This window comes from Antedon bifida, chromosome 3, assembly GCF_963402885.1.
Source record: "Antedon bifida chromosome 3, ecAntBifi1.1, whole genome shotgun sequence".
Taxonomy (NCBI): Eukaryota; Metazoa; Echinodermata; class Crinoidea; order Comatulida; family Antedonidae; genus Antedon; species Antedon bifida.
In genome coordinates this window covers 9,679,969-9,707,128 of record NC_136228.1, presented here as the reverse complement: position 1 = coordinate 9,707,128, position 27,160 = coordinate 9,679,969, and the positions used below count along the sequence as shown (strand labels likewise).

The 27,160-nt window shown below is 31.4% G+C and overlaps 1 protein-coding gene across 3 annotated transcripts in view; it reads left to right on the top strand.

The window, feature by feature from the left end:
- LOC144837066 (neural proliferation differentiation and control protein 1-like) overlaps positions 1–27,160 on the top strand; it is a 65,930-nt gene that overhangs the window by 18,764 nt on the left and 20,006 nt on the right. For all 3 annotated transcript variants that reach the window (XM_078692056.1, XM_078692055.1, XM_078692054.1), the window contains 5 exons: positions 15,814–15,888; positions 17,086–17,130; positions 17,518–17,637; positions 17,946–18,143; positions 19,456–19,522. In XM_078692056.1, the coding sequence (XP_078548182.1) occupies positions 15,814–15,888; positions 17,086–17,130; positions 17,518–17,637; positions 17,946–18,143; positions 19,456–19,522 (505 nt within the window). The remainder of the gene's footprint in view (positions 1–15,813; positions 15,889–17,085; positions 17,131–17,517; positions 17,638–17,945; positions 18,144–19,455; positions 19,523–27,160) is intronic.

The following is a 27,160-nucleotide window of genomic DNA, read 5'->3' as shown; positions in this document are numbered from 1 at the left end:
ATTATTATTATGCCTAGGACAAAAATGATAAATGGTAAAAATTGATATCCCTGTATGATACTGTGATTTCTACATCGTCATTCATTCTTTCAACATGATTTCATATTTAGAAAGCGTTAAAAAATTCTTTGATATTTGTTACTTATGATTCATTAGGCTGTAGTTTAATAATAATAGCAAGCTCTCAATGCGCTGCACATTATTACTCTGGTGATTTTTTGGGATCAAACACGTATGTAAAAAATATACTCCCATAGTGCAGCTACTGTAGTAATCAGCGCAAAGTTGTGTCTTGATCAAACCGGTACCGATTTGTCCACCTGGGTGGAGAGAGGCAAATGTAAGTAAAGTATCTTGCCAAAGGATGGATACAAGCAATGCGGTGAGAGTTGGATTCAAACCTAGATCTCACGATCAGTAATCCAACGTCCAACACACTGTGCCACAAGCCAACACCATGTCCACACCTTTTTAGGTAGGCCTTGCATTTGATTGATTCTTAATTTTTTACCAGGGTGTTCTAAAGACTGGTCTTCCTTGATGTATCTGTTTCTTTGTTTTTTGTCTCCCAAAACATGAAAATAATAAAGAATGACAAATACCTTTTTGTAGTTTCAAAAACCAAATAAAAATAATAATTTTGCTTATATAAAAAGACAAAATAAGCGGTTATAGATTTTCTTTTTTTCTTTAAATTGCGTTCATTTTTGGGTTGTATTTAATTTATTATGCGCTTTCCACAAAAAAAAAATAAATAAAAAGGCATTCAGTGTTTTTAAAAATACTATGAATTTGAGATTGCTATTATCCTATTGGGAAAGGATAGAATGGCATCTAAATTGTATTTTTTAATGGATTATAATATATGATTGAAGACCTTAATCAACGTACTTATGGGATACCAGGTACAAAACGCTAGCTTGATGATTATTTCTCTTGGTTCAGAAGATTCTGCAAATGCAATCCAATATAAGTTTTAAATTTTTTTCCCCAAAATCAACTTCATGAGTCAACTCTACAAGTTTCTTTTATGAGAAAGAGAATTTCGTATACTGGCTCACCAGTATTGAATAAAAGGGTGGGTCTATTTGACATTCTTTTAAACTAACATTGGACAGTTAGGTGGCATAGTTATCAATCTACTGTATCATGAAAAATGGACATTGAAAACATAGAGTTGGTAGTGGCACTTTTAAGCTAGTCAAATTAAGCAAGTTGCCAACGGTTTGAACACTGGCTACAATTCCCTCCATGAGTTAAATTAGCCAAGACCAACTGGTTAATTTTACTGACCACTGCCTGCTCAGTAGGACTTACCGTGGTCTTTTTTAAATCTAACCACGCTGGCTAAACATTAGTCTAATCCGAATTTGTTGGTTGTGTCAACTCCACAAGTTTATTTATGATAAAGACGATCTCATACACTGCAACACCAGTATTTGAGTAAAAGGGTCTATTTTATATTAGTCTATTAAACTGACATTGAAAATTTAGGTAGCATAATTATCAATGTTGTTGACTACTATGTGATCAACTATCTACTACTGTATATCATGAAAAATGGACATTTAAAACCTAGAGTTGATAGTGGCACTGGTTGGTAGAGTAGATATATGAAACGACTTGTGAGAAAATCCAATAGAGTTTCTTATTTTACACAATTTGGTGAACAGGAAAATATTATTAATGTGACATTTATGTGACTGGAAATATGGAAAAAAACGAATTGCATTATTTGGCTAATTTCAGCAAAGAGGATGATAAAGCTGTTGAATATTCATGAGGTTGTCTGCAATAGCATTATTAAAAGTCTGCCTGTAGAGGAGAGCTAATTTGCATACTAATGGTTTGCCATTATGAATGTCTTCTTGTTTAGTCTCAGAAAAGAAACATTGATTTTTTAATTATGATCTAGTTTTTGAAATAGTTGTTGAGCCGTGGAGAAAGGAAGCTCAGTGGTTCAGGAGAATTGTGCTATTTAAAAATGTACTTTATGCAAAGAAATTATTTTATTTTTATGTACAGTACTTGATGTGGCAATAATAAGTATATCTTTAAACTACAGTATAGAATTAATACACAGTATAGTTGTATTAGGGAGATATAAATAATCATATAAACATCTACCTATAGTAAGTAATAGTATTAAGAGGAACAAACGTTTAATTAATTTAATTTGTATTTTATGCCAATGAATTATTTCTTATAAATTTTAATGGATCTGGCAGATAATATATATCTTTAAATCATATAAAATTAAATACTAGCCTATTAAATAATAAATCCTATATATATGTTGTGAACTATAAAAGTACAAGTGCTGTAAGTAATTACACTAATGTAGTAATATTGATTCAAATGAAATAGATATGACATATGATTTTATTAAATATGTAAGAAAGCGATGTCCTGATGGAATTAATACTATGTACATTGACTTTTTGAACCAGAGATGCACACACATTTTATGATAGATTGGGTGCCAAAACTTAAAGCTCTGTCTACACTTTCAAACTAGTTTGACAAAAAATGTGTGCTATGCCCAAATATGGTAGTGATATGACATCATCATGTCCATATATGGGCACATCACATGTTTTTGTCACATAAAGTTTGATAGTGTAGATAGAGCTTAAGGTTCAGTTGACTTAAATTATACTAGGTTGGGGTTTTTGACAATATTTGTTCTTTCAGTTAATAAAGCTATGTCTACATTTTTATTAAATTTGACAAAAACATGTGATGTACCCATATGGACATGATGATGTCATATCACTACCATGTTTGGTCATATCACTACCATGGTTGGGCATATCACTACCATATTTGGGCCCATCAAACTAGTTTGATAGTCTAGACAGAGCTTTACGCAATGTCAAAACTGTATCAAAGCAGAATGTTGCATTCGGGGGCTATTTGAGTTATATCCACTTTAAAAAAATGAACATTTACGCTGTGTTCCAACTTTGACACAATACAAAGAATAGATATAAATCCGACTGTAAATAATTTGACCAATCACATCACTATGGATCATCTGCTTGTGTTGTGTCCAGTAGCTTTAAATTTGGCACCACTATTTTATTATTATGTATTAAAATTTCAATAAATTGCACATTTAGACCGTCTGTTATACAAATGTTAATTCAACATATTGCTATAAATATGTAGACAGTACTCTAGTGACATTTAAACAAAGCTACCATATGTATGTTGTCACCCTACATTACGCTATTAATATTAAACATATTAAATGCTGACGCTTTTAAAACGCAACCAGATACCATATGTTAATGATGATCCGACCTCATTTTTTCGTTGACGTAAAAAAAATAGGGGTAAAATGAGGTATTTAGGAACTTAATTCAAATATTATATGCCAATTATATCAAGTTTCATAGAATAATCAATAAATAATGAATACACTGCACTCTATCAGACATGCAAATAAAATGTATCGTTAGCTAGGTAGATGTATATATTTTGATGCGAAGTAACCATTGAGGTTTTTTTAGTATGAATATGAATAAGTCAATTTTAAATAACAGTAGGTTATTACATATGGTACTGCAAAAAAACAACTAATCTATTTCTTTGCTAGTTAAAGTGATTAAGTATTTCAATATGGTATGTCGTACACAATGAGTACTGGAGTATGAATACTGTATATGTATGCTAAACAATTCTAAAACTAGGTATGTGATTGATTGAAATAAGTTGGATATGAGGCCATAATGTACACTTTTTCTATTCGATTCTATGAGTTGCCAGATAAACAGTACTCTCAGATAAACTATGTACCAAGGTTTTTTTCATATCATTTTAAAATGATGCATAACTATATATACAATATGTTTATATATGTTAGTATCATACTATGACGTGGACAATGCGCTTTATGACATTCTATACTCGATCAGCCATTAGTTGAGTGACATTCAACCACAAATTTGTTTATTATTATAACATTGTAACATGATGTAACCAAACAACTGCTGCCGTAGTCAATTATCTGCCTTTCCACTGCTCATCTGTGACCGTTTTAAGTCATTTAAGACATATGTTTTCGGGAATAATATTTATGGAGAAACCGGAACAACTGCCGTCAAAGCAGTTTTGTAAAGCGTATGCAACTTTCCAACCTTGAGGCCGGTTGTTTGGATCTTGCGCAAGCAAGTTTTGGTACGCTATGACTTTAACCACAAATTCAAGATTTATTAATATAACAAAAAATTGTCAACAGTTTGTTTGTGTAAGAATTAATAAGTAAAAAGACTTTTCATTTCATAAAATAACAGCAGTTGTTAGTGCAAGGGTTACATTGGTTTGTTGACTTACACAATGAGCCTTCATGTGAAAACCGCACTTGTGTGTATGTTGCCCATGTAACCTGTCATGCTCTGTGTGAATAACTGCTTGTGAGCAATGTCATATCTGTTTTGTATGGTTAGTTTTTAGATGCAGTACTCTTCACACTGTGCCCGGATTTCCCGCTTTGAGGCCCAATAAAAAATTCTGAAAAAAAGGTGTAGTGTTTAAGAATTGAATCATTCACACTAACTCGTTCAGAATTCCGTACAAAACATATGTATGTGATCGAAAAAGGTAACATAGCTGCGAATTCCTTCAGGCACCAAATCGAATCTGGTCTTAGTGTGAAAAAAGGTGTAGAATCATTCACACTAACTCGTTCAGCATTTTGTACAAAACTTATGTGTGTGATTGCAAAATGTAACATAGCTTTGAGTTTTCTTCAGGCACCAAACCGAATCTGGCTTTAATGTGAACATGACTTTAAATCTAATTTCTTAACTTCACATAAACTACACATGAGGAGACATATGGTAATCAAGAAAGAATAACCAAATGAATTAAAGTGAATGTCCTCTCTACAGTATCGCACGACATTGGAATGTAGTTTAATAAATGACGTTTAAACTTATGGATGTGTAATTCTCCATTCAATCTACTTACTTTGCTCTGAATACATACATCATGTTGTATTTTTAGCAACAATACCATTTAAAAGATTGCTCTTTTCAATGAAATAACAAGATATTCAATGTGAAAGGAAAAAAGATTAAAATTCAATTTACAAAAATCTTTTTCGAAATGTCTTCAATTTAATTTAGTTTGTAAATTCCAAAGCATTATTAAAATTAACATAAATTAACATAAATTAACATAAAAATTAACATACTGTATCTTCAAACAAATGAAAAAATCTCAAATTTTCAGTCCAGCCCATCTGTCATTTTCATATGAAGTGAATCCCTCTGGAAACCTTTAACAGTTTATCCTACATTACTATCTGGTTTTTGCATGTTTCTTCATTGTTTCTTATGTTGTCAAATAAAATAAAATCAAATTTTAGTTATATTTATTCATAGTCATTCCTGATATTTCAGGTATTATATGCTTTATACTACAGACAAAAACTATTTGTGTTATTCTGTCTACTTCGATGAATATTTTAGTGTTATGCACTAGTGCTAAAAATAACTTGCAGTTGCCATATTGCAGCAACTGAATATCGTGGTTTGAATTGGATTGCGTATCAAATGAGAAATTAACAGCATTTCAGTGCATGCTATAAAGGCATGTTAACATCATTTATAGTTTTCATGGTTGCCTCTACAATATGTAAACATATGTAATTTTATTTTAAATTTAGATATGTCCCCCAAATGATAAATTACTTTACAGTATAAATATGAAGTCTATACTAATGTAAATTAAAATTTCAATGTCTCTTTTGTGGGTCTATATCTGGAAATTCTGACAATAGCCCTAAATAATTCCTAGAAAACATATAGACCATATAAACAGTATTGAGTGTGATGGCATGACATCACTTGAGGCTGTGGTTCGTGGATTGTACCATTTGTACAAAAAGTAGTATATATACAAGGATTTCTTTTTAATTTCTAGTTGTATTTAGGTATAAGCCAAAGCGTACTACAGTACCAACTGTTCGTTAAAAATATTTTTTAATGGCTATACCTAAATTAAGACTTTTAGCCTTTTATCTGCTTTAAATTATGCATCTATCTTTTCCAAACAAAATCTTTGTCTACCATGTTTTTCTTTTTGTACTGCTTAATGTGAACATGTCTTCTCATTCCATATGTTATCTACTATGTTTATCCAGTTATCAAGAACTAAATAGATTGATCGAAGAGTTGGTGTTCCCGTTATCTAGGCTAATTCAATTTGCACCCACACAACCTTTATGTCAACACCGCACACTAAGTCAATTGTCCATCAGAGCCAAGTATTCGGTGAGCACTGGTATAAATGTAATCAGGTAGCTTACGTGTGAAAATGACTAGTTGTAATTGTCTATTCACTGCATGGTTAATTCACCTGTAGGTTGATGGAAATGACCTTTTAAATTATCGTTACAGTTTTCCACTTAGGCTTTATTGCTTGCTTTAAGTACAATTGCCTCCTTACTGCCAGCGCGAGAAAAACGACAGTTTTTTTCGTTTATTTTTTATTTTAATTTTAAATGATTAAGGTAGTTAATTATTCATTTGGCGAGTAAATTAAAATGGTAGGTAATTTTATTTGAATTTATCGATTATTTTCCTTTGGGAAATTTGATAAAGAATGCTGTTTTGATTTTGAAATTCTGTGAAAACTGTCTACTGCCATGTACAGTAATGATGTTATGTTTTTTACAGACGTTATTTGTCTTTTTGTTGGTGAACAAGTTGTACAAAAAATACCTTTGTTAGGAAGAGTAGCTAAGGTCATCTCCAGGTGTTCTGATCATGTTAGGTGGCTGCGGTCTGTCCCTAATCCAAATTTCCTTGAACAATAATAATTTTCATTTTTTTCAAAACGAAAATCAGTTATTACTAAGGTTAAAGATCGATTAATCCGGTCATAGTTGATCCCTAATGTATACTTTTAAAATCAATCCATTAATGGAATATTTTCAATCAATACATTTTTTCTCTATGGAATGATATTTAAAAGGTTTTTTTGTTTTAAAGGTTACATTTTGTGTTACTGACGTTCAAGTAACCTGTATCTGAGAAAAATATATGACATAGGTTTCAGAACTGTCTATTGTGGTATCTGTGTGTTGTACTGTATTTTGTGTTTTTTAAATAGACATTTCAACATTGATTGGTTGCCTCTATGTTGGGAAGATTGATAAACTTTTTTGGGGGGAATGATCCAAAATGTTTTATCTTTTAAAGTGATTCTATAATCCTGTCATTGATTACTTTATAATGACAAAGTCCTGGTTGAATGTTCTATCTATTGATAAGTCTTTTGTTAAACTCTGATAAACAAATCCTAAAATTCATAATTGGACTTTATGATGTCATCATATAATTTATTATGTTGTCTGGTGTTTTATAGCTAAATAAAATAGAACCGAAATGAAGTTAGATTTCTTGTCATTCAAATTTTTATTCATCAAACATCTCATTTCTGTATGATTTTGTGGGAACTTCACACATAAAAAACTTGTACAGAATGTGCATTGTGTTCATCATGTAGAACTACAATACATTATGGAATAATAAAACTGGAATAATACGTACATAATCAACAACAAAATATGGTAATTTAGCCTAAATAAATATATCAAATTCGAAGGATGTTTTAAATTAATTTATATTTCTTCTCAATTACATATCCTTCGGTGAAATTGATAATAGTTTCAACCATAATAATTATTCAATCAATTTTGATGGTTTGAAAAATGATTGGTATCGAAAATGAGAGGTTTGGGAATAAATTAATGTTCATGTGAATTTTAATGACTGATTGATATGCCAACCATGTTTATATGTGCTATGAGGGATTAAAAAAATGAGAAAATGTTTGAAGGGACTTTTTTAGTGGTAATAACAAAGGCCTATACCGAAAGCTCTGTCTACACTATCAAACTTTATGTGACAAGAAAAATGTGATGTGCTTCTATATATGGACATGATGATGTCATATCAACACCATATTTAAGCATATCACTACCATATTTGGGTACATCACACTTTTTTCTACTGCTTAGTGTTTTATTTGAATCACATTTGTAAAATATAATTTATGTAGTGCTACAAAAAAACCCATTTAAATCAGTGGTTGTTATATTATTTGCCATCATTACACCACAAAATGTGATGTGCTCAGATGCATTGCAAAACAATATGACACAAAAATGCAATAGAAAAATATGGTATCAAAATATTGAAATATTAGATTATATTAAAAAACAAAATTATGACCTTCATATATCTGTAGATATTTCCATATGTTCTAATAAATTTAATTAAAAGACTAATATAAGTTTTATGAAGTCTTCTTTAAACTATATTTTAATTTTAATATTTGTAATTCCTCATCATCCGTCATGTCAGATTAGCTTTATTGATTTTATTAAACAATATTGATACAACAATATTGAATGGGTGTATAATAACAAGTATTGTAATAATAATAATGATACGATATTACAAGAATCAACATTTTTCTAGCCACGTATCTGAATATTCAGCTAAAATTCATTTTAGCTGTCAAAAGCGAGAGCGTGCATCCCAAGCACTACCTCTGGATCTACTCCTAGATCTTCTCCCTGGATCCACCCCTGGATCTACCCCTGGATCTATCCTTGGATCTACCCCCTGGATCCACCCCCTGGATCTATCCCTGGATCCACCCCCTGGATCTATCCCTGGATCCACCCCTTGGATCTATCCCTGGATCCACCCCTGGATCCACCCCTGGATCCACCCCTGGATCCACCCCTGGATCTATCCCTGGATCTATCCCTGGATCTACCCCTGGATCAACCCCTGGATCCACCCCTGGATCCACCCCTGGATCTATCCCTGGATCTATCCCTGGATCAATCCCTAGATCCACTCCTGTTTATTTTTATAAAATGTTGTATAAATGCAGTGAAAAAAAATGATGCAATTTATTCATCACCTGTGATACATTTTAAATCTCTTTTGAATTATCTAATCTTTGTACATAATGTGTATAATTGAACTCTTTTAGGAATAATATATATATTATCGCCAAGTATTTCATAATTTTTTGACCATAACATTTCTATCGACACTACAAACATAACATTTTTTTGTTAACGTCAAATAATACAAAAAACGAAAGTTCAGCTCCATTACCAGTTAGCACGGTAGACCGAAAAACTCGTTACTGTGAAAATTGTGATATCATGCAATGTGTATCGGATTACAGTGGATATTAAGATTGCGAAGAGATTTATTATATGACGTGTATCGTGTCAGGCATTTCGTCAATATCTATTCTTACTGAACAGGTTCATGAACGTGTTTGCAACAATTTGTTTTTTTATAAAACAAATCTTTTATAATATTGAAACAAAGATAGTTTTTTAGTTTTGTTAAATTTTAATGAGATATATTCCAAACCCCATCTTTGGGGGACACCTCTATTCAGGGGACACTCGTATCAAATGCACACTTTGTTTTGTAACATAGGTGTGCCCTTAATAGGGGTAGTTTACATGGTAACAATAGCCATTGTCAATAAGATTATTGAATTAAAATTTGATGTCTTTTTATACTGTGATTAGTGTAGAATCTGTTGTATGTGTAGGGAAAAAAGCATCAGATATAAAAATTAAGATTTCAATAAATTAATATAGGCTGGATATAAAATGGGTTATTTTATTAATATACATGCTACTGTTAAACCCCACTGGTGCCAGTAAAATATAGTACTGTGCTCTAATACACCACAGTCCATTGAACATTCTTAAGTATATTCTATCAAATCTGATATTTAACTCATGAAAATATTTATATTTATATATATATATACTTATATATTAAAGATTTTCCCTAAAACATATTGATATGCCATTCAAAAAATAGGTTATTAGCAATCTAGTAAAAAACTGACTTGGGATATATATGTCAGTACTCTCCATACTTCTGTCAAAATAAAAAGCATATTGGTGAAAAACTGACTGTAGGATTTGAGATTTATTTGGGGCATGCTATTAACAATTTGTAGAAAATCATATCCACATTATAAAACATGAAAGTAATTATTATTTTATTGATTCTATTTGTCTCAAATGTGTTATATAATTATAATATTGATTGTGCTTTAACATGTCCTCAGAGTTTTTCTCATTTTCTGGCCGTGTTATTAAACGAGCCTCATTTCAAAGTCAACGATTTTAATTATAGTCCTTTAATTAGTTTTTAAATTACCTATCAACGTGCTTCGCTTCTTTCCATGCTTTGCCCTTTTCTCCTTTTTGAAACATCACAATTCACATCAATATATCTTCGCTGGATAGACAATGTATGACATTAAATAAATTGTACAATTAGAAACTCATTTATTAAATGTTCATGGTTTAAACATTCCCTGTACGAGTTTGGTAATTTTATTACCCCATAGCAAACATTTGTATAACAAACATAAAACACAGCCAAAGTGGGAGATTTAGACACCATTTGGCTGCCATGTTTGATCCAAGATGTCGATAATTTTCAAATGCAGTTTAAACCTTCTTAATATGTTTCCGGTCGTTATGATATCCCATCTTAATGGATGTGTCCAGTAGTAGAAACAAACAACATACACATTATACAGTATATAAATATAGACACTTACTGGACTACTTTCTAGAGCAAACACAAACTTGTTCAGCAAATATATTAACTACTATTAACTAATGCCACTATAATATTAAAGGATAATAACAATTGGAATAAAAAGTTTTATTAATCGGTATCTGCGTCAATATTAACATAATTTAAAATCCATCTATTCATGTTTAAATGCCAAGGGCCATGTTTTCTTTTTTACCAATACATGTTTTCCAATGTCTATTAGGCAATTACTCTATCTATACAATTATCGCAACCTTTTAAATAATATAATCACAACAGCATAAGGGCTTGGGAATTGTCATGATTGGTGACAGTTACTATGACGATAGTTGCATTGCTTAACCGATTTTATAATTGACAAGCTCATCAGAGCTTGATTGGGTTCTAGGCCAACATATGTACTTTATTTTGACCAAGTATACTATTGAAAAATGAATTCCAACGACACAGGCTCACTTTGAAACATATTGTAAAATGCGCTGACAAAATCATGTTAGGCTTCTTAGTAAAATCTAGCTAATTAGCCAAATTTACTAGTGAAAACTTCAGTATGGCCCCATCAAATAGCAATGCTCTTTTCGTCAAAACACCTCATAATATCACAGATAGTGATTTAAAAAATATTATTAATTGTATATTCTCGCATATAATCGCACTTTGGGTTTAACCCCACCTCCTGCTTTATGTTTGATTTCACAAATAGGCATATCCTCGGATATAGTCCTAGTATTGACTTTTGGTCTGGATGGATGCATCTCTCTAGCCAGTTCAGATGAGAACTGCTTACCAATCATTTTTTTCCTGAACCAGGGTTTCCCTGGGTATAGTCCCACCACCCAAAATTGGCCCAATGTTGTGTTCTAGGTGGGTAGGATTTTTTTAACCCAATCTCTATTGTCATTACCTCTTGTTTCTATTTACTTATTGGCATATTGCCATATAGATACAGATTCACAATGCGTAGATAGGCTACTATAGAGTGTACATTATAATGATGATGTCATCAAAATTCTACATGCGTCAGTAGATGTCTCCCTGGATATTCATCTTCATATCTAAGTGAACCTTTAGGCTAAGTCACCTCAATTAATGGATAAAATGACTGTTTTTCTATATTACGATAATGTTTGGGTTGGTTTTTTTTAGGCTATAATTTTTCAAGATAGAATATAAACTACTTAAATGTGTACATAAAACATTAGCATTAAAACAAATTTATAAGTTATGAAGGTATACTGTACATTTTTCAAAGAAAAGACGAAATGGGATCGTCTACCCAATTTTTTTCCCCAGAGGTATATTTACAGGTGGACAATGGCTCCACCCTCCCATCCCCGCAAAATGAGCTTTTGTTTACATCATCAATTTAGAAAATTCTAAAATGGATCCACAACAGACACAGTGCAGCGCCTACCATGGAACACAGGAGCTGCATGGATCAGTACCCCTCCCCACTACACTAGAGTTCTAATTACATTCTTATACCAAAAGAACGTTTGGTCAAGAAGAGGCATGGAACCTGTACTGATTTTATGGTGTTATTTTGCCGCGTCTATACCTTAATGTTCTCAACAATTTAACCTGTTGGAATTAATGTCCACCTACTTTCGTACTTCTCTTCTGCTACATCTCTAGTTCACCCACCTTCCGCCGGAACTCCTAGATATTTCTTTAAATAGTTTGTTAACCCTTGACCTTCTATTTTGTTCTTTTACAATGTTATTCATAGTTGTTCAGCTTTATTCAATTAATTGATTTTCGTATTTAAACGCATTACTATGACAATCGTGTGGACGTTATAATTAATAAAGATGTTTTTATTACGTGTGTACATTCAGCTGTCTAATGTTATTGTTTATCTGGACTTCCCGATGTATTGTGGTAGATAAAGGCCACCTTGTCGTAGCTAGGATACAGCGTATAAACGATCTATATTTGGTGTATTTTGTTCATTTGTTATTATTATTGATGTGTTTACTGAAAAGCTATTGTATAGTGATCGAGTGTGAGTGTGCAAAAGTCCATCCCATGGCATGGGCGTGTTTGGGTGGTGTACATCTATGATAATAGTTCATTCTTATGTAGCGCATTTAAGCAAGCTCTCAATGCACTTCAAACATACAGCAATACCCTGAATTAAACATGTATATAAACATACTTCTATAATGTTGTAGCTAGTAGTTATCGCAGTTGTGTTTTGACCATACCAGTACACATTTGTACACCTAGGTGGAGAGAGACATACATAGTTATTGCCTAGTCTTGCCTAGGACACACATTCATTGTGTTGGACTCTAAACTCCCAATCTTACGATTTGGATCAACATCCAAACACACTACGCCACATGCTCACGTACATACACAAGGAAGTAAATGATAGGGATTGATCTATATGTGTCCATGTGTCATCTTGGATCAGGAAATTATTATAACATACATTTGGAGCAAATATTTTACAGACTTCTTTATATTATAGTTAGATTTTTTTTTTATTTAAAAAATAAATCTATCAGGAAACTATTCATCCATTTTATGTATTTGAAAAGCATTAATTTCTTAAAATCAATATTTCTTTTGTATTTATTATAAAGCAATAAAACAAGCCAAGGTTGAGTTTAATAACTGGTTGGTAGATTTTAAATTTTCGCTTTGCTTTCTGCACTCTATTAATCTGTTAAGTCCGTGCTTTCTGTTAATAATAATAATAAAATCTTTATTTTAAAACAGAGGCTCGTTCACAACAAAATGTGTTCTTCCACGAGGCCGTATGAAAGAAGCAACTACAGTATCAAAGAATAATGATGAGATAATCCTACATTTAATTTTTGTTTCCAATATTTATTTGTTCCATACAAACCACTAATAATCTTTGCTATTATGTTGATTGTTTTTTCCTGGTTTGACATCCCATAAAAGAGTTTTATAGCCGTTTCTGTATATCTCGATATTGTTGCCAACTAATAATTTCTACATCTTGCCAACGCTTTGTTACGTGTTCGCTTGTCATTTTATTGACGCAGTGAATGGTTACCTTTGAACTTTGGTATATGGCAATGCATGCTTGGTTTACTCCAGCCTGTACTCCAGAGGCTTGACGAAGTAGATTTCACTATCGGCATTCATTGATACTGTTTGTAACAACATGGATATGTTGAAATATTGATATTAGTTTATGGTAGTATAGTTTGCTAATTAACATTAATAAATGTGAGGCATGGATTATGCCGGGTTATAAAGTAATCTCATGAATGAATCAAGGAAATTGGTTTAATTATACAATATATATTCCCTTAGAGAGCTTGTTTATTTATTCAACTTTATTTGCTCTAACAGCTGCACTACAGCAGTACAGCTGATTTGAAGAGGCCATCTACAGAAAAAACAACAAAAATATACAATATTGAAACATCAAATTACATAAAACATTTTCATAAAAGGTAAAATTCATAACTCTATAATAAAAAAAAAATTAAAACATTTGAGCTATGTAAAATATATTTAAAATGTCAAAAATGTATCAATACAAGTTCTGAATCTGAAAACTTTTCCAATGTCTATCAAAGCTCGATCCCAGCATAAAACCTTGATTTGAATATTATATTTATTAAATAATCATATAGCATCATGTGAAGGTTATAATTAGATTTAAAATTTTAATATTAATAGTATAATAATAATAATATAATAAATTGTTTTTCTGTTATTAATTCTTTTCACAAAAAAATCGTAAAAATGCAGTTTCTGTTTTACTTCAACAGGAAATAGATGCAAATTATTAATTCATAAAAAATTTAAAACAATATTATAGTTTATGTGTTGTTACTTGTGTAATGGCTCTACTCCGCAGACAAATTTTAAACACAATCACTAACAAACTATTTTATAATTTATCATGCTTATAAACAGTCTTTGAATTATTTTTATTATATTGTTAATGTTCTCTTCTGAACCACTTTGGAAATCAATGCTTTAGCACTGAAAGTGTCATTCAGTATAAAAGACAGAATAAATAAAAAAATAAATAAGTCTCATTTGAGGTGTGGAGTTAAAAGAGTCATGAGTTACAACCTTGGCACTAGGTCAGGATTGAACCTTAGACATTGGGATTGGAAGGCAAGCATGTTAACCACCAAGCTACAACTCCACTACAATTGGTACACATACATATGTGTGCCCATATTAGGTCATTTGTATCTATGAAGCTTATGTGAAAAATATAAATCTTCAAAATGTGTTTTTCACCGAAGACTAGATTAAAGAGATTCCATCAATCTTTTAACGATAAAATTAGTTGGATACCGTTTCATTTCAGCTGTTATTCTTTGAAAAAAATGTTTCCATCAAATAACTGAATCAATTTCAATAACGTTGTTACTTATTTCTGTCTTTTGTGAACATTTTTTTAATTTGATTTATCTTGTTTTCGTCTAGGTTCTGTATAATGCCCTTTTAAAAAGCATTTTCTTTCTATTATGGCATTTTCGTTTTTTCCTGTTATTGATAGCTACACTGTAGCAATTCAATTTAATGAAGGCTTATAACATTATGTAATTCAACTTGTTTGCCTGCTTGATGAATTCAAGTATAATATATTTAATATTTTATTAGTTTGTTTACATGAATTTTTGGATGTTCATATTTGTTCGGTCATGATGAATTGCTCAATGATAAATAGTGCAATAAATTGAATTGAATTTGTTTCTGATTTGAATTACATAATCTAGCCTTTTGAATTCATTTTATAACATAAAAATATCTTTATTATTTGGTATTTGTTTATTAATTTATCATTCATACAATGACATGATAGTACAATCAATTTTAACTATTCTAAAATGATTTAAATATTCTAAAATGATTTAAATATAAATAGAACGGAACCTGCACCTAGTATCTGCCTCAGATGTATTGGCCCATGCCTTTTCTCTGGTCAAGGTGGGCACTGGACAAGAGAAGCCCTTGATCAATTTTAGAACCAATCAAGGTGCTTTAAACAATCGTGGCTTTGTTTGTATCAAACCTGTTAGTGGCGGTAATTAATCGCTGTTGGTTTTCGATTGAATAAAAAAAAATAAAATAAAAAATTCCACTCAAAATGTTCTGAAGGATGTTATGTATAGATTTGTTATAACTTGTATGATTTATATGAATTTAAATGTATTCTTTGTTATCATTTCAGATGATAATCTGCCAGATCTACCAGGAGACACAGTAGATAATATAGCAAATGCAGAGGTTCCAGTAGACGAACAAGGTACAGTATTGTTATATTCAAATTAAAACACAAAACCACTTTACAAAGGTTGTAGGCACTTATATACAGTAGATTTGTTACTTGGGGCAATACTTACAGATGATCGTGGCAGAAGCATGATCTTGAAATAGGTGAAATGAAGTGCTAAGTCCATGGCCGTAGCCAGCATGAGACAGACGAGGTGCTCATTTTCAAATTTCACCACCCACCCCCAATTCCCCCAGCACAGCTCGTTGTATTTTATATTAATAATTATATTTAAAGCATCTTAGCCTCGTCTGTTTTTAACCTCTCGCTACTGCCCTAAAATCTTTTGCATTACAATTTAGAAAATTAGTGGTAATTATTAATCTTTATTTTGTAATAAGGCTCATTCACAAACAAATTTTCTTTCAAGACCATATGAAAATAATACAATGCAAATTTAAATCTAAATAATGGCCACTCAAAATTTAACATAACTATTAAAAATTACTGGATTAAGAAAGATTAAGAAATTACACAATTTTCATGTCTATATTACTATACAAAATATACGAGAGAATTTTTCTTTTGATTTAATCGATCGAAGAGTACTAAAAATGGTACTACAACAACGTTTCACAAACATTCAGTTTTAGTACTTTTTGATCGATTGGATCAACAAAAAAGAAAAATTCTCTCCTGTAATATTAGGATCCAAATCAAATTATTTTAAGAATTTATAAAATATCTTGATAAACCCATAGTATTATTCTTATTATTGTCATTTGTGATTGCATAATTCACCATGATCATGATAACTGACAAGTGTCAACAAATGGCTCTTAAAAAAACATTGTGATGCTTTACTGCACATGTAACGCTTCACTGCACATGTCACAGTACTGCAGGAATATGATTAGTTTTCTACGTTTGTTAGATTATAGAGGGTGCTATTACACATTTTCTTGATCTCAGCTGCAAACTGATTACATCTAGTATGGCTGGTTTTATAACTAAATATTTGTTTGGAATATTTGTATGTTTAACCCCTTCTTTTTTCAATTTCCCATGCCCATACTATGAAGAAGTCCCTTTCCTATATAATATATTGGTTTCCCTCGTCCATGTTATTAATTAGTCAATCCCATGCCCATACATTATTTTTCCTTAGTGATTGAAAGGTCCTTACATTTCTTAAATTTTAAACATAAACATTTTTTGTCTCTTTTTCAGAGTCATGTGAAGAAGGCTATGCCCTATCAGATGGCGTATGTAAAGGTACTGGTGTTTTTCTTCTATTTACATTTTAATATTGTAAATAGAGAATTTGAAATTTAAACCAAGTCTATTAACAATTTTATTTTTTTTAGAATATCAGAACTTAATCAATTTTCTTGAAAATCGATAGTTGGCACCTAGTGTATATACAAAAGAAAACTTTTAAACTTTTGTGCGTGTAAACATTTTTAAAAAAAATGTATTAAAGGAAAGAATAAAATTGGCATGTCGCCAAGTAATAATAAATAAATATGTAATAAAATAAGAGTTATAAATCTATTAAATGCATTAATGTACCAGAAAATTTATTCATAAAAACTAATGAAGCCTCTAATGTATCGTTATTCAACTTTGCAAATGATTATTTTTTTTTTTTTTTTTAATCAGATGTGGATGAATGTAGGATTCCAAATACATGCCCTGCTGACGTTGGTTGTACCAATACGGTTGGCAGCTACAATTGCGAGTTTACTGGCGAACCATTCGACAGTAGGAACTTTGGCAAGGGTATGAACTATTTTAGTTAAAACCAATCTAAGGGCTCAAATCCTGTGACAAAAAAAAAAAAAACCAAATCCACTTCCAAAGATATAAGATTTGTTCATGTAGAGCATCTTGTGTATATATATTTGTCATGTGAACATGTTTGCCACATTTTAGGACAATGAATGAACTCACTGATGATAAATAATAACATTAATAAATAAAATTAATGTACACATTTAAATTCAACTAAATAGACAATAAATAAATAAAACATTGGAAATGAATGCAAAACAAATAAAAAAAAACTCTTAAAATAATGTTTTATCTAGAAGTGAATGTTGCTGCGCAAGTTGATAGACGGGCTGATGGTGGTGACGGAGGTGATGGCGGAGGAGGTGGAGGTGGTGGTGGAGGAGGAGGACCACCACCGCCACCAGTACCTGGAAATGTAGCACCAGCACCTGTTAATAACCATCATCAGAAGACAGCAAGTGGAGAGATTGTTCTGACAAACTGGCAATTTATAGGTAGGTTTTTAGATTGTCTTTAGGTCTAGTGCCTAGAGTCAAATGAGATATTAGGAAGACCTTTGCAATGGACTGAAAGTTGTCATTTTGAAATTGAATAGGAGAGAAAGTCTTATAATAGGTGGAGAAACACACACAGACACTTGAAGGTGTAAGCCCTCCAGGAGATGGTTTGAGGATGGTGTCATCACGGACACCAGTTGACATCTTTCACCAGAAAAGTGTGTTTTGACTTTTATAACACCACATACAGTACTTACAGTGTAACTCAAATGTCTCATTTAAAAGTATACTGTGTATATGACAGTTCTACCTTATATTTTATTTTGCTGATTTTATTATGTGAAATGAGCTGGAAGGCATTATTTATTGAAATAAAAGAAATAAAGATCTATTCAATTTTGTCAAGATCAATACTCAAAACCTTGACCTATTCAATTGAAAAGTAAACTCATTTTTACTGTCTTTTAAAATAAGTCTATACAATAGATTATGACTAATCTATTGCAATGCAGCATGGCATAGGTTTATTTCATGGTCTTATAAAAAGCTTTATCAGCTTGTTAAGCCTTTACGTTCCTTTCCTAAACTCTATATCGGTTTCCTATAAATACAAGGAATTTACGGAGTTAAATATTGGAATTATTGCATGAAGGGGAGTCTTCCCAATAAACCTTGCAAGGGACAGCACTAATATGGCTGGTAACATTTTTGTTTTCTTGTCATTTTTACAGTTAGGATCAAAATTTGTTGTATAAAGCATGACCATGTCTTTTATTCTGAACCTATAACCTTTGTCGATCCTACCCACTAAAATGTATTTCTCACTCTAGTCTTGTTGTTTTCTAGTTGTCATATAATCATATACAGTAGAACCCTCAGGCCCAAATTTTTCCTGCATAGGGATTGGCCATAGCATTAAAACATTGGCCTCCCCCCTGTTTGTTTCATGGGAAATGTCCCCTTAATAGGGATGCCCTATTCTACTATACTGTAACATACTATATTATAAGGTAAGGCTAAGTCAGTCAGGTGTTTTGTCCTACTCTGACATAATTGTACTGCACGCTTACATTAAGAACACTCCTTGCGAAGTAATTCTCGAGTGTGAATCAAACCCACAACCTGAAGATCACTAGCCCGGTTTTCATACCTCTAGATCACCAAGTTTGTACTGATGTCTAGGGTTGGGCTGATGGCTAGGGTTGGATTCAAACCCAAAGAAGGAGTATCTGTACTGTACCAACTTGATAATTTTTCCTTTATTCTTGTTATATAATAATGATATCCATTTTATGTTGTATCTTTTCAGTGATAATTGCTAGTTGTGTTGTGGTAGGCGTTTCAGGTATAGCAGTCGCTGTCCTTTGCTGGTACAAGTAAGTAATCATATTTTTTAATTCCGGCTTGAAAATGAATGTCTTTTTTCTTTAATAATTTGGATAAAACCAAATAAAACAAAAAAATATTTTCTTTTGGACAAGCAATACGATGTATACAAATTTCTCAAATTCAACCCAAAAATAACCTGCAGACAGAAATGTACTCGAGTTAACTAGAATTGCACATTTTTGTATTTTAAAAAAACAATTCAGCAGGAAAATCGGATGCGATTGAAGACAAGAAACTACTACTTTTTTTTTATTACTTGGCTTAATACATGGTTCTTAAGCTCTGTCTACACTATCAAAAAAAGTGTGATGCGCCCAAATATGGTGGTGATATGTCCAATTATGGTAGTGATATGACATCATCATGTCCATCACATTTTTTCTCACGTAAAGTTTGATAGTGATAGACAGAGCTTTAGGATTTGTACTTTCCTAGCAGTACAACTATTACCTATGCCGGCTTGACATTTTGTGGTTGCTTCTCCTATCTACATGTACCTTTTAGGCTTTTATTAGGCATGCATCCAGATTGTACAAGGAAGTCATCACAGGGCACATTTTTAATACATGTGTAAAAAGCTTCCCAATATAATCAATATTGCGATTTTGCGTTATTTTTATGTCCTGACCACCTCAGTTCCACATGCACGGTGTTGTTATGAGTGATTAGCATGCTGTGACACCTGATTTTTTCTTGTTAGAACATGGTATACCTTAAAGCTCTGTCTAAACTATCAAACTAAATTGACAAAAAAGTGTGATGCACTTTTGATAGTGTAGACAGCAGTTTTATTTATGTTTTGAAAATTATGGCTTTACATTTAATTAATACATCCATGGAAGCTTGACCAGATTTTGTGTTGAAGTTGAAATTTTACCCCAGTCAGTACAGAATACAACGCAAAAGATTTAGTTCGTCATCTACTGTATATCATCTTTCATTTCATTTTCATTTTATTCCTTTTATTAAGCGCTAGTTACATAGCGCTTTACAAAATGGTACAAACAGATATTTTGTTATATTACTTGTGCACTATGAACTTGGTTTAATCCGATGCATTTTACTTAATACCGTTACTAGACCTAATTATTTATATTTCGGTTAGTTGGCCAAATGACCATTAGGCAATATAGCAGCGATCCAGGGTTGTATTTAACCAAACCTTGTTTAGATCATTAATTGCAAATATCAATTTGATCTACAATTTATAATGTTGAATTGTGTGGGCTGTGTAAAATTATTGTAACAGTGTAAACAAAGTTCAGTGCTTAGACAAATTTGTTTTTGTTATGCATCTCGTTCTTATCCATTCCTTAAAAATACATTTTCTTCTTAGTACAAATACTGTATATTATTATAAACATGGTGAGTATCCATAATGTAGGATAAACACAAGGAGAAAACATACCAAAACTAAAGGTTCTAATAATGGCAAATATTTTTGACTGGATTTCAATCTATCTAGAGCTATCACAGCCTTGGTTTGGTAACAAAGTTTATTGTCGGGGAATGTATATGTGTTTGAAGCGTCTTTTCAACCCATCATATACTATGTGCATTGCATTTTTAATACAACACAGAAAAGTGGCCCATTATCATTTTCTCAACAAGATCTGTGATGATACAAAATATTTCAATCTATCCAAATCAAAACTTTTTGATCAATCACTTTTTTTAGAACATTTGTTAACATTTAGATATTTTCTTATCATCCATTACTGCTACTGTTTTTGATTGAAGGTTTCAATGTCGATTGATTTGACATTAGAGCCATTATATTTGTATCTATGAGATGTTTTTGCCATTTTTTATAGTCAATGATAAACCATTTCACACGTTAGCTCACATTTTATGTCAGCTTCATTGCTCATAGGTGACTAATATTTCATATCGTCAATGTAGTGAAGTAATATAATTTACTACTCTTTAAATTTATGCGAGTTTTCATTTTCAGTTGACCACATTATATAAATTACTCTCATTTTTCAAGTGCACGCATTTTAATATTAATTGTTTTATTTAATTTATTATTTAGCTTTTTGCATAATATATCATTACTATAGATATGGGATAGAGGTTGTGTAGATAGAAACAGCATTGAGTAAATTAGTTATATCGTCGTAAGCTAAATGAATTAATACAGGTATGATCCAAAGAAAATAAATATATACATCAGCAAAGTTGAATAACCAATAGACTGAAGTCCAGTATATACAATAATCACTCAAGCAATAGATGTAATTGAGGACCGTGTAGCTGAGTACAGTGTAGTTGTAGAATGCGTCAAGGATCGTGAAATTAAGGACAAGCAATGGATGTAATTGAGGACCGTGTAGTTGAGGACTGTGTAGTTGTAGACAGCATAATCAAGGACCGTGAAATTAAGGACCAGGCAATAGATGTAATTGAAGACCATGTAGTTGAGGACCGTGTAGTTGTAAACCGCGTAATCAAGGACCGTGTAGTTGTAGACCGCGTAATCAAGGACCGTGTAGTTGTAGACCGCGTAATCAAGGACCGTATAGTTGTAGACCGCATAATCATGGACCGTGTGATTAAGGACCAAACAATGGATGACCAAGCAATGGATAACTAATTGTGGACCGTGTAATCAAGGACTGTGTAATTGAAACCGTGTAATTGAAAGTATAGTGCCTTCCAACTGGATTTGTTCGCTGATGTAATATTAAAATATTAATATTAAGACATCATTTCAATACATTTTAAACCCAGCTGCTTTATAAGAAATCCACTTTTAGATGACCATCTAATGAAGTAAAGAGTGTTTATGGATGTCAAGATCAAAGTATTCTTACATAATATATGCACAAATTCGCTATACAGTAATTGTTTAAACTTTATCTACATTGAGCTTTTTAATTCAGATCCTAGGCACTAAAATATGGTACTTTGCTAGCTTGCATCGTGTTGCACATAAATAGTAATGAAGAAATCCAATTAAGGTTTTGGCCCAGAGCCAATTGTTCTAGAATTTGGTTTTCTAAATGTCAGAGGTGAAGAAATAGCGTATCGCGTTGTTATTATTAATAATCCTGCGATTTAGTTTTTAAGCTTGGACTAACGCAATCTTGATTACATTTTATACCATCTTAAATGTTTTATATTGAACCTGAAAATAATAATTGAATTTATTCAAAATTGAATCTACTGACATTGTCAATTTTCTGCATTTGTCCATAATAGTTTGATTCCCTATACTTTAAAAAAGCCATTAAGAAAAATTGTGTTCACTAGAAATGTATGAAAATATATTGTAATGCAACCAATAAGCTATGTCTACACTATCAAAAAAGTTTGACAAAAAAATGTATTTATTTATGGGCACATCACATTTTTTTTGTTACATAAATTTTGATAGTGTAGACAGAGCTTGAGACTAAATATAGGCAGAGATTTATGAGAGATCAACTCTCAGTCAACACCAACCGGCCATTGCTATCATACAAAAACTGTACAAAACTTCCATTGTTGAGGTAGAATAACACTCGGCTAAATTATTGGAAAAAAAAAACAAACAACCAAGTGTCATGCTACAAAAATATTTGATATATTGTATCTTCTCGTATCTGCAAATGACAACCCGTCGAGGTAGAGAATAATTAAACTACATTGTTGCAAAAGACGTCACTAATGACTTCCAAATGTTAATGACAGCATGGAGGAAAACTTTTTGTTCTCCTTGATGACAGGAAATGTGAGAAACAGAATTGTTGTAAACGACATTAAAAATATTAATTTAAAGCAGAATATAACATAGTGCCTTGAGCACTTTGGTGAATATATGCGTTAAACAAATCTTATTATTATAGCAAAACTTATCAATAAATCTTTTAATAAAAAATCATGTTGTTATATAAGTTTCAAGAAAACTGGAAATGTGAGAAACAGAATTGTTGTATACAACATTAAAAATATTAATTTAAAGCAGAATATAACATAGTGCCTTGAGCACTTTGGTGAATATATGCGCTAAACAAATCTTATTATTATAGCAAAACTTATTAATAAATCTTATAATAACAAATCATGTTGTTATATAAGTTTCAAGAAAACTGGAAATGTGAGAAACAGAGTTGTATACGACATTAAAAATATTAATTTAAAGCAGAATATAACATAGTGCCTTGAGCACTTTGGTGAATATATTGTATGCGCTAATCAAATCGTATTATTATAGCAGAACTTATTAATAAATCTTATAATAAAAAATTATGTTGTTATAAGTTTCAAGAAAATACATTTCTGAGAATCTTCTAAAAATAGTTTTTAGTTTACAACCATGTTTCGCAGGTCTTTTTATTGCGATTATCATGAACCATGTTTAGGAGGAATACTTTATAGTTGAACAAGCTATGCTAAAATTACTACGATATATATTTCTTTTTTGTATTTAATAGTCTTTTAGCATAAAATAAATTGAAATGTGGTTCAGTACTTCATACTGACACTGATTACAATGATAATTTACACAGCATACAGCACTCAACTGTGCTCAATATATTTTTACTTTTTTCTGACAATTTTTATAGGACGATGAGGCCTGAAATATGTAAAAGGAAATGTGCTATCGTTGAATATTTTGTATTCACCTTTGGAAAATATATTCACTGCTTTGTAACTACCTACTTTGCAGTTCTCGTCGCAAAAAATAACTATCTTGTATGTTATTGTAATTTCCCACAACTTTAAAACATACAATCTTATAGTAGTTTGAGTTTATTTTTAACAAATTGATTGAAGCTTCATGAGTTTGCGAGAATGCAGGATTAAAGAATTCCGCTGCCTGTATATTAATAAAAAGCATGAAAGTTTTATCATTTTTTTTAGTATTTGAATGCTTGGTATGCTTCCATTACATTGATAATTTATACAAATGTTTTATACCATTTTTAAAGATGTATTGTCCCTTGAAACACAAAAAAATGAAGGTCAAAATATTCTAAATTTAAATTGGCCATATCAAAGTAATATTAAAGTTATTCACTATAAGTCGAAAATTCGAGCCAAAAACAACAAGTTTACGTAATTAACAGGTAAATTGATTTGATTACATTTCGTCTGGAAAATCGTCGCGAGCGAAAGTAAACAAAGATTTCAAACCACGAGTATGCATTATGCATATGCTAATTAGGATTGTTTACAATTCGTCACGGTTGAGATGGTATTTTCACACAGATCGTGAGGAAGTTTTATGATTATGCATACAGAGTAGCCAAACAAGCGCGTTTCATTATGGGATATGTTTTGATCGAAAACTTTGACTGGAAGTCAAAGTTATTTTTTTAACAAAAAAACGTCTGTATTTCAGTTAAATGATTTTTTTTTCAACAAATTTTTGGTGATAGTTAATAACTATTATGATACTTCAAAATGACCCACCTTTTTTCGAAATCTGTTATTTTTTATTTTTTTGGAATTAGTCAAAGGGACAATACATCTTTAAAATTATCTTTCTTAATTAGTCCTGAACTTGTATAGATTTGGACTATAGATTCTTCCATACAATTCCATAATGACAGTGTTATGTAAGTTCCATATTATTATTATGGTATAGTTTGCAATTTGCATGATCACAATCAAACAATTATCGTAACATCACTACAATGTTTATCAATCTATACTGTGGTCTAGATTTGATTCAACTTGTTAGAATATTGTAATATGAGAATGTACACTAATTTGAACTAATTTAGAATTTATTTCCCTATTCCGCAAAAAAAACCCAAAATAATAACTTGCATTTCTATAAAGAACTTGAGACCTTTCAGAGTAAATAACATGACTTTCTGAAACTAAACGTTTTAAAATAATTAATTGAAAATGTAATAAATACACCCAAGTAGTAATTTTACACAAAAAAAAAAGGCCAACTTGTAGGATTCTGTGTTTGGATTTACCATTGATGTATTATAGATTGGCTAGAGAGCCAACTTCAATGAAAAAAAAAGTGATTCACCATTGAATGTGGTTGCAGCCATCGGCCAATTAGATACACCAGTTTGAAGTCACCAACCCCATTCACGCACCACTATGCCAACGTTAAAAATTCTTAAACGATACACTTTTATTACCATTAACTTTGCAATGTGATTTTACAGCAAAAAAATGTTGATTTGTGTTTTTGTCATGTTTTAGATTTTTACTGTAGGCCTCTGTGCTAGTAATTGTTTTTTTCTATACAGTGGACACTGTTGGCATATACTTCGCTGCCATCTCTCTTAACCGCCATCTCTCTTAACCGCCATCTCTCTTAACCGCCATCTCTCTTAACCAATCTATAATACCCTATTCAATGTGTCATGTCAATCTATCCCACAATTCCAAAGCCTTTAGAGTGTTTTATAGTATGATGAATTATTTAAAAGATATTGAAAATTATTAATGATCCCTAATAAATCGTTGTACATACTTGAAGTTAATAAATTAAATTACAGTTGCAGTTGTTAATCATCCAATTAGGAATTATTTTTTTCTCAAAATAGCTAGGTAGTCAATTCACTTGCCAAGTTTGATTTGATTTAACATTTTTAAATACTAAAAGTTTAGCTTATACTCGACAAAGTTTAGCTTATACTCGACAAAGTTTAGAATATACTTAAACAAGTGTAGTGTACAGTAATCAAATGTTAATATAGGGCAAATATGCTGGTAGTAATGGTACAGAATCCATCAATCCTTAATAATTTTATTTTATAGACAAAAAAAAAACATTTGGTTAATTTTTTATGTAATATAAATACATAAATGTCAACATTGCATTACACAAACAATTCTTCCCAGCAGCCAAAACCAATCGTGCAAACAATATTCCTATTTTTAAAATGTTCTGCTTTCGTGCGTATATTGTAAAATTATAACATTCTGCATATGAATGTTGAGATTCCTTTGTTGGTACAGTTACTCTTTTTAGGAAGACGTGCTCTTCAGCACATAGTACACCATTATGCGATGAGGTCTTGTATTAAAACAGAATGTTTAGAATTTGAACCTTGTACTCACTTAATTAAAAATGAACAAATTAGATTTAGCATCTTGCTCAAATATCAATAATTGTTGTGAACCTACGATATTTAGAAGCTTAAGATGTTAAGCAAAGTTAAAATTGATATAAATCATGATGGAGATGACGTTGTTGACTCTATTTTTCAATCTAAATAATGGTTCAAAGAGTCGCTATGTGAGAATTATGTCTTAATACTTTTCACTCAGTATATTATCAGCGTTGAAACAAACATACTCAGCCATTCAAGCCCAACAAAGTGTTGCCTTAAGCTCTGTCTACACTGTCAAACAAGTGTGATGTGCCCAGATATGGTAGTGATATACTTAAATATGGTATTGATATGACATCATCATGTCCATAAATGGGCACATCACACTTTTTTGTCACATAAAGTTTGATAGTGTAGACAGAGCTTAAGGCAACACTTTGTTGGGCTTGAATGGCTTAGTATGTTTGTTTCAACGCTGATCAACAGCTTTATAGGGCTGTCCCTCTTGTTTATTGTGTAAGTATAATTTTGTGTAACTTGGCATCGTAGGCCCTACATTAAGCATGCTAGAGCTGAGATAAGAAACTAACTTCTTTACTATCGTAGTTTGTT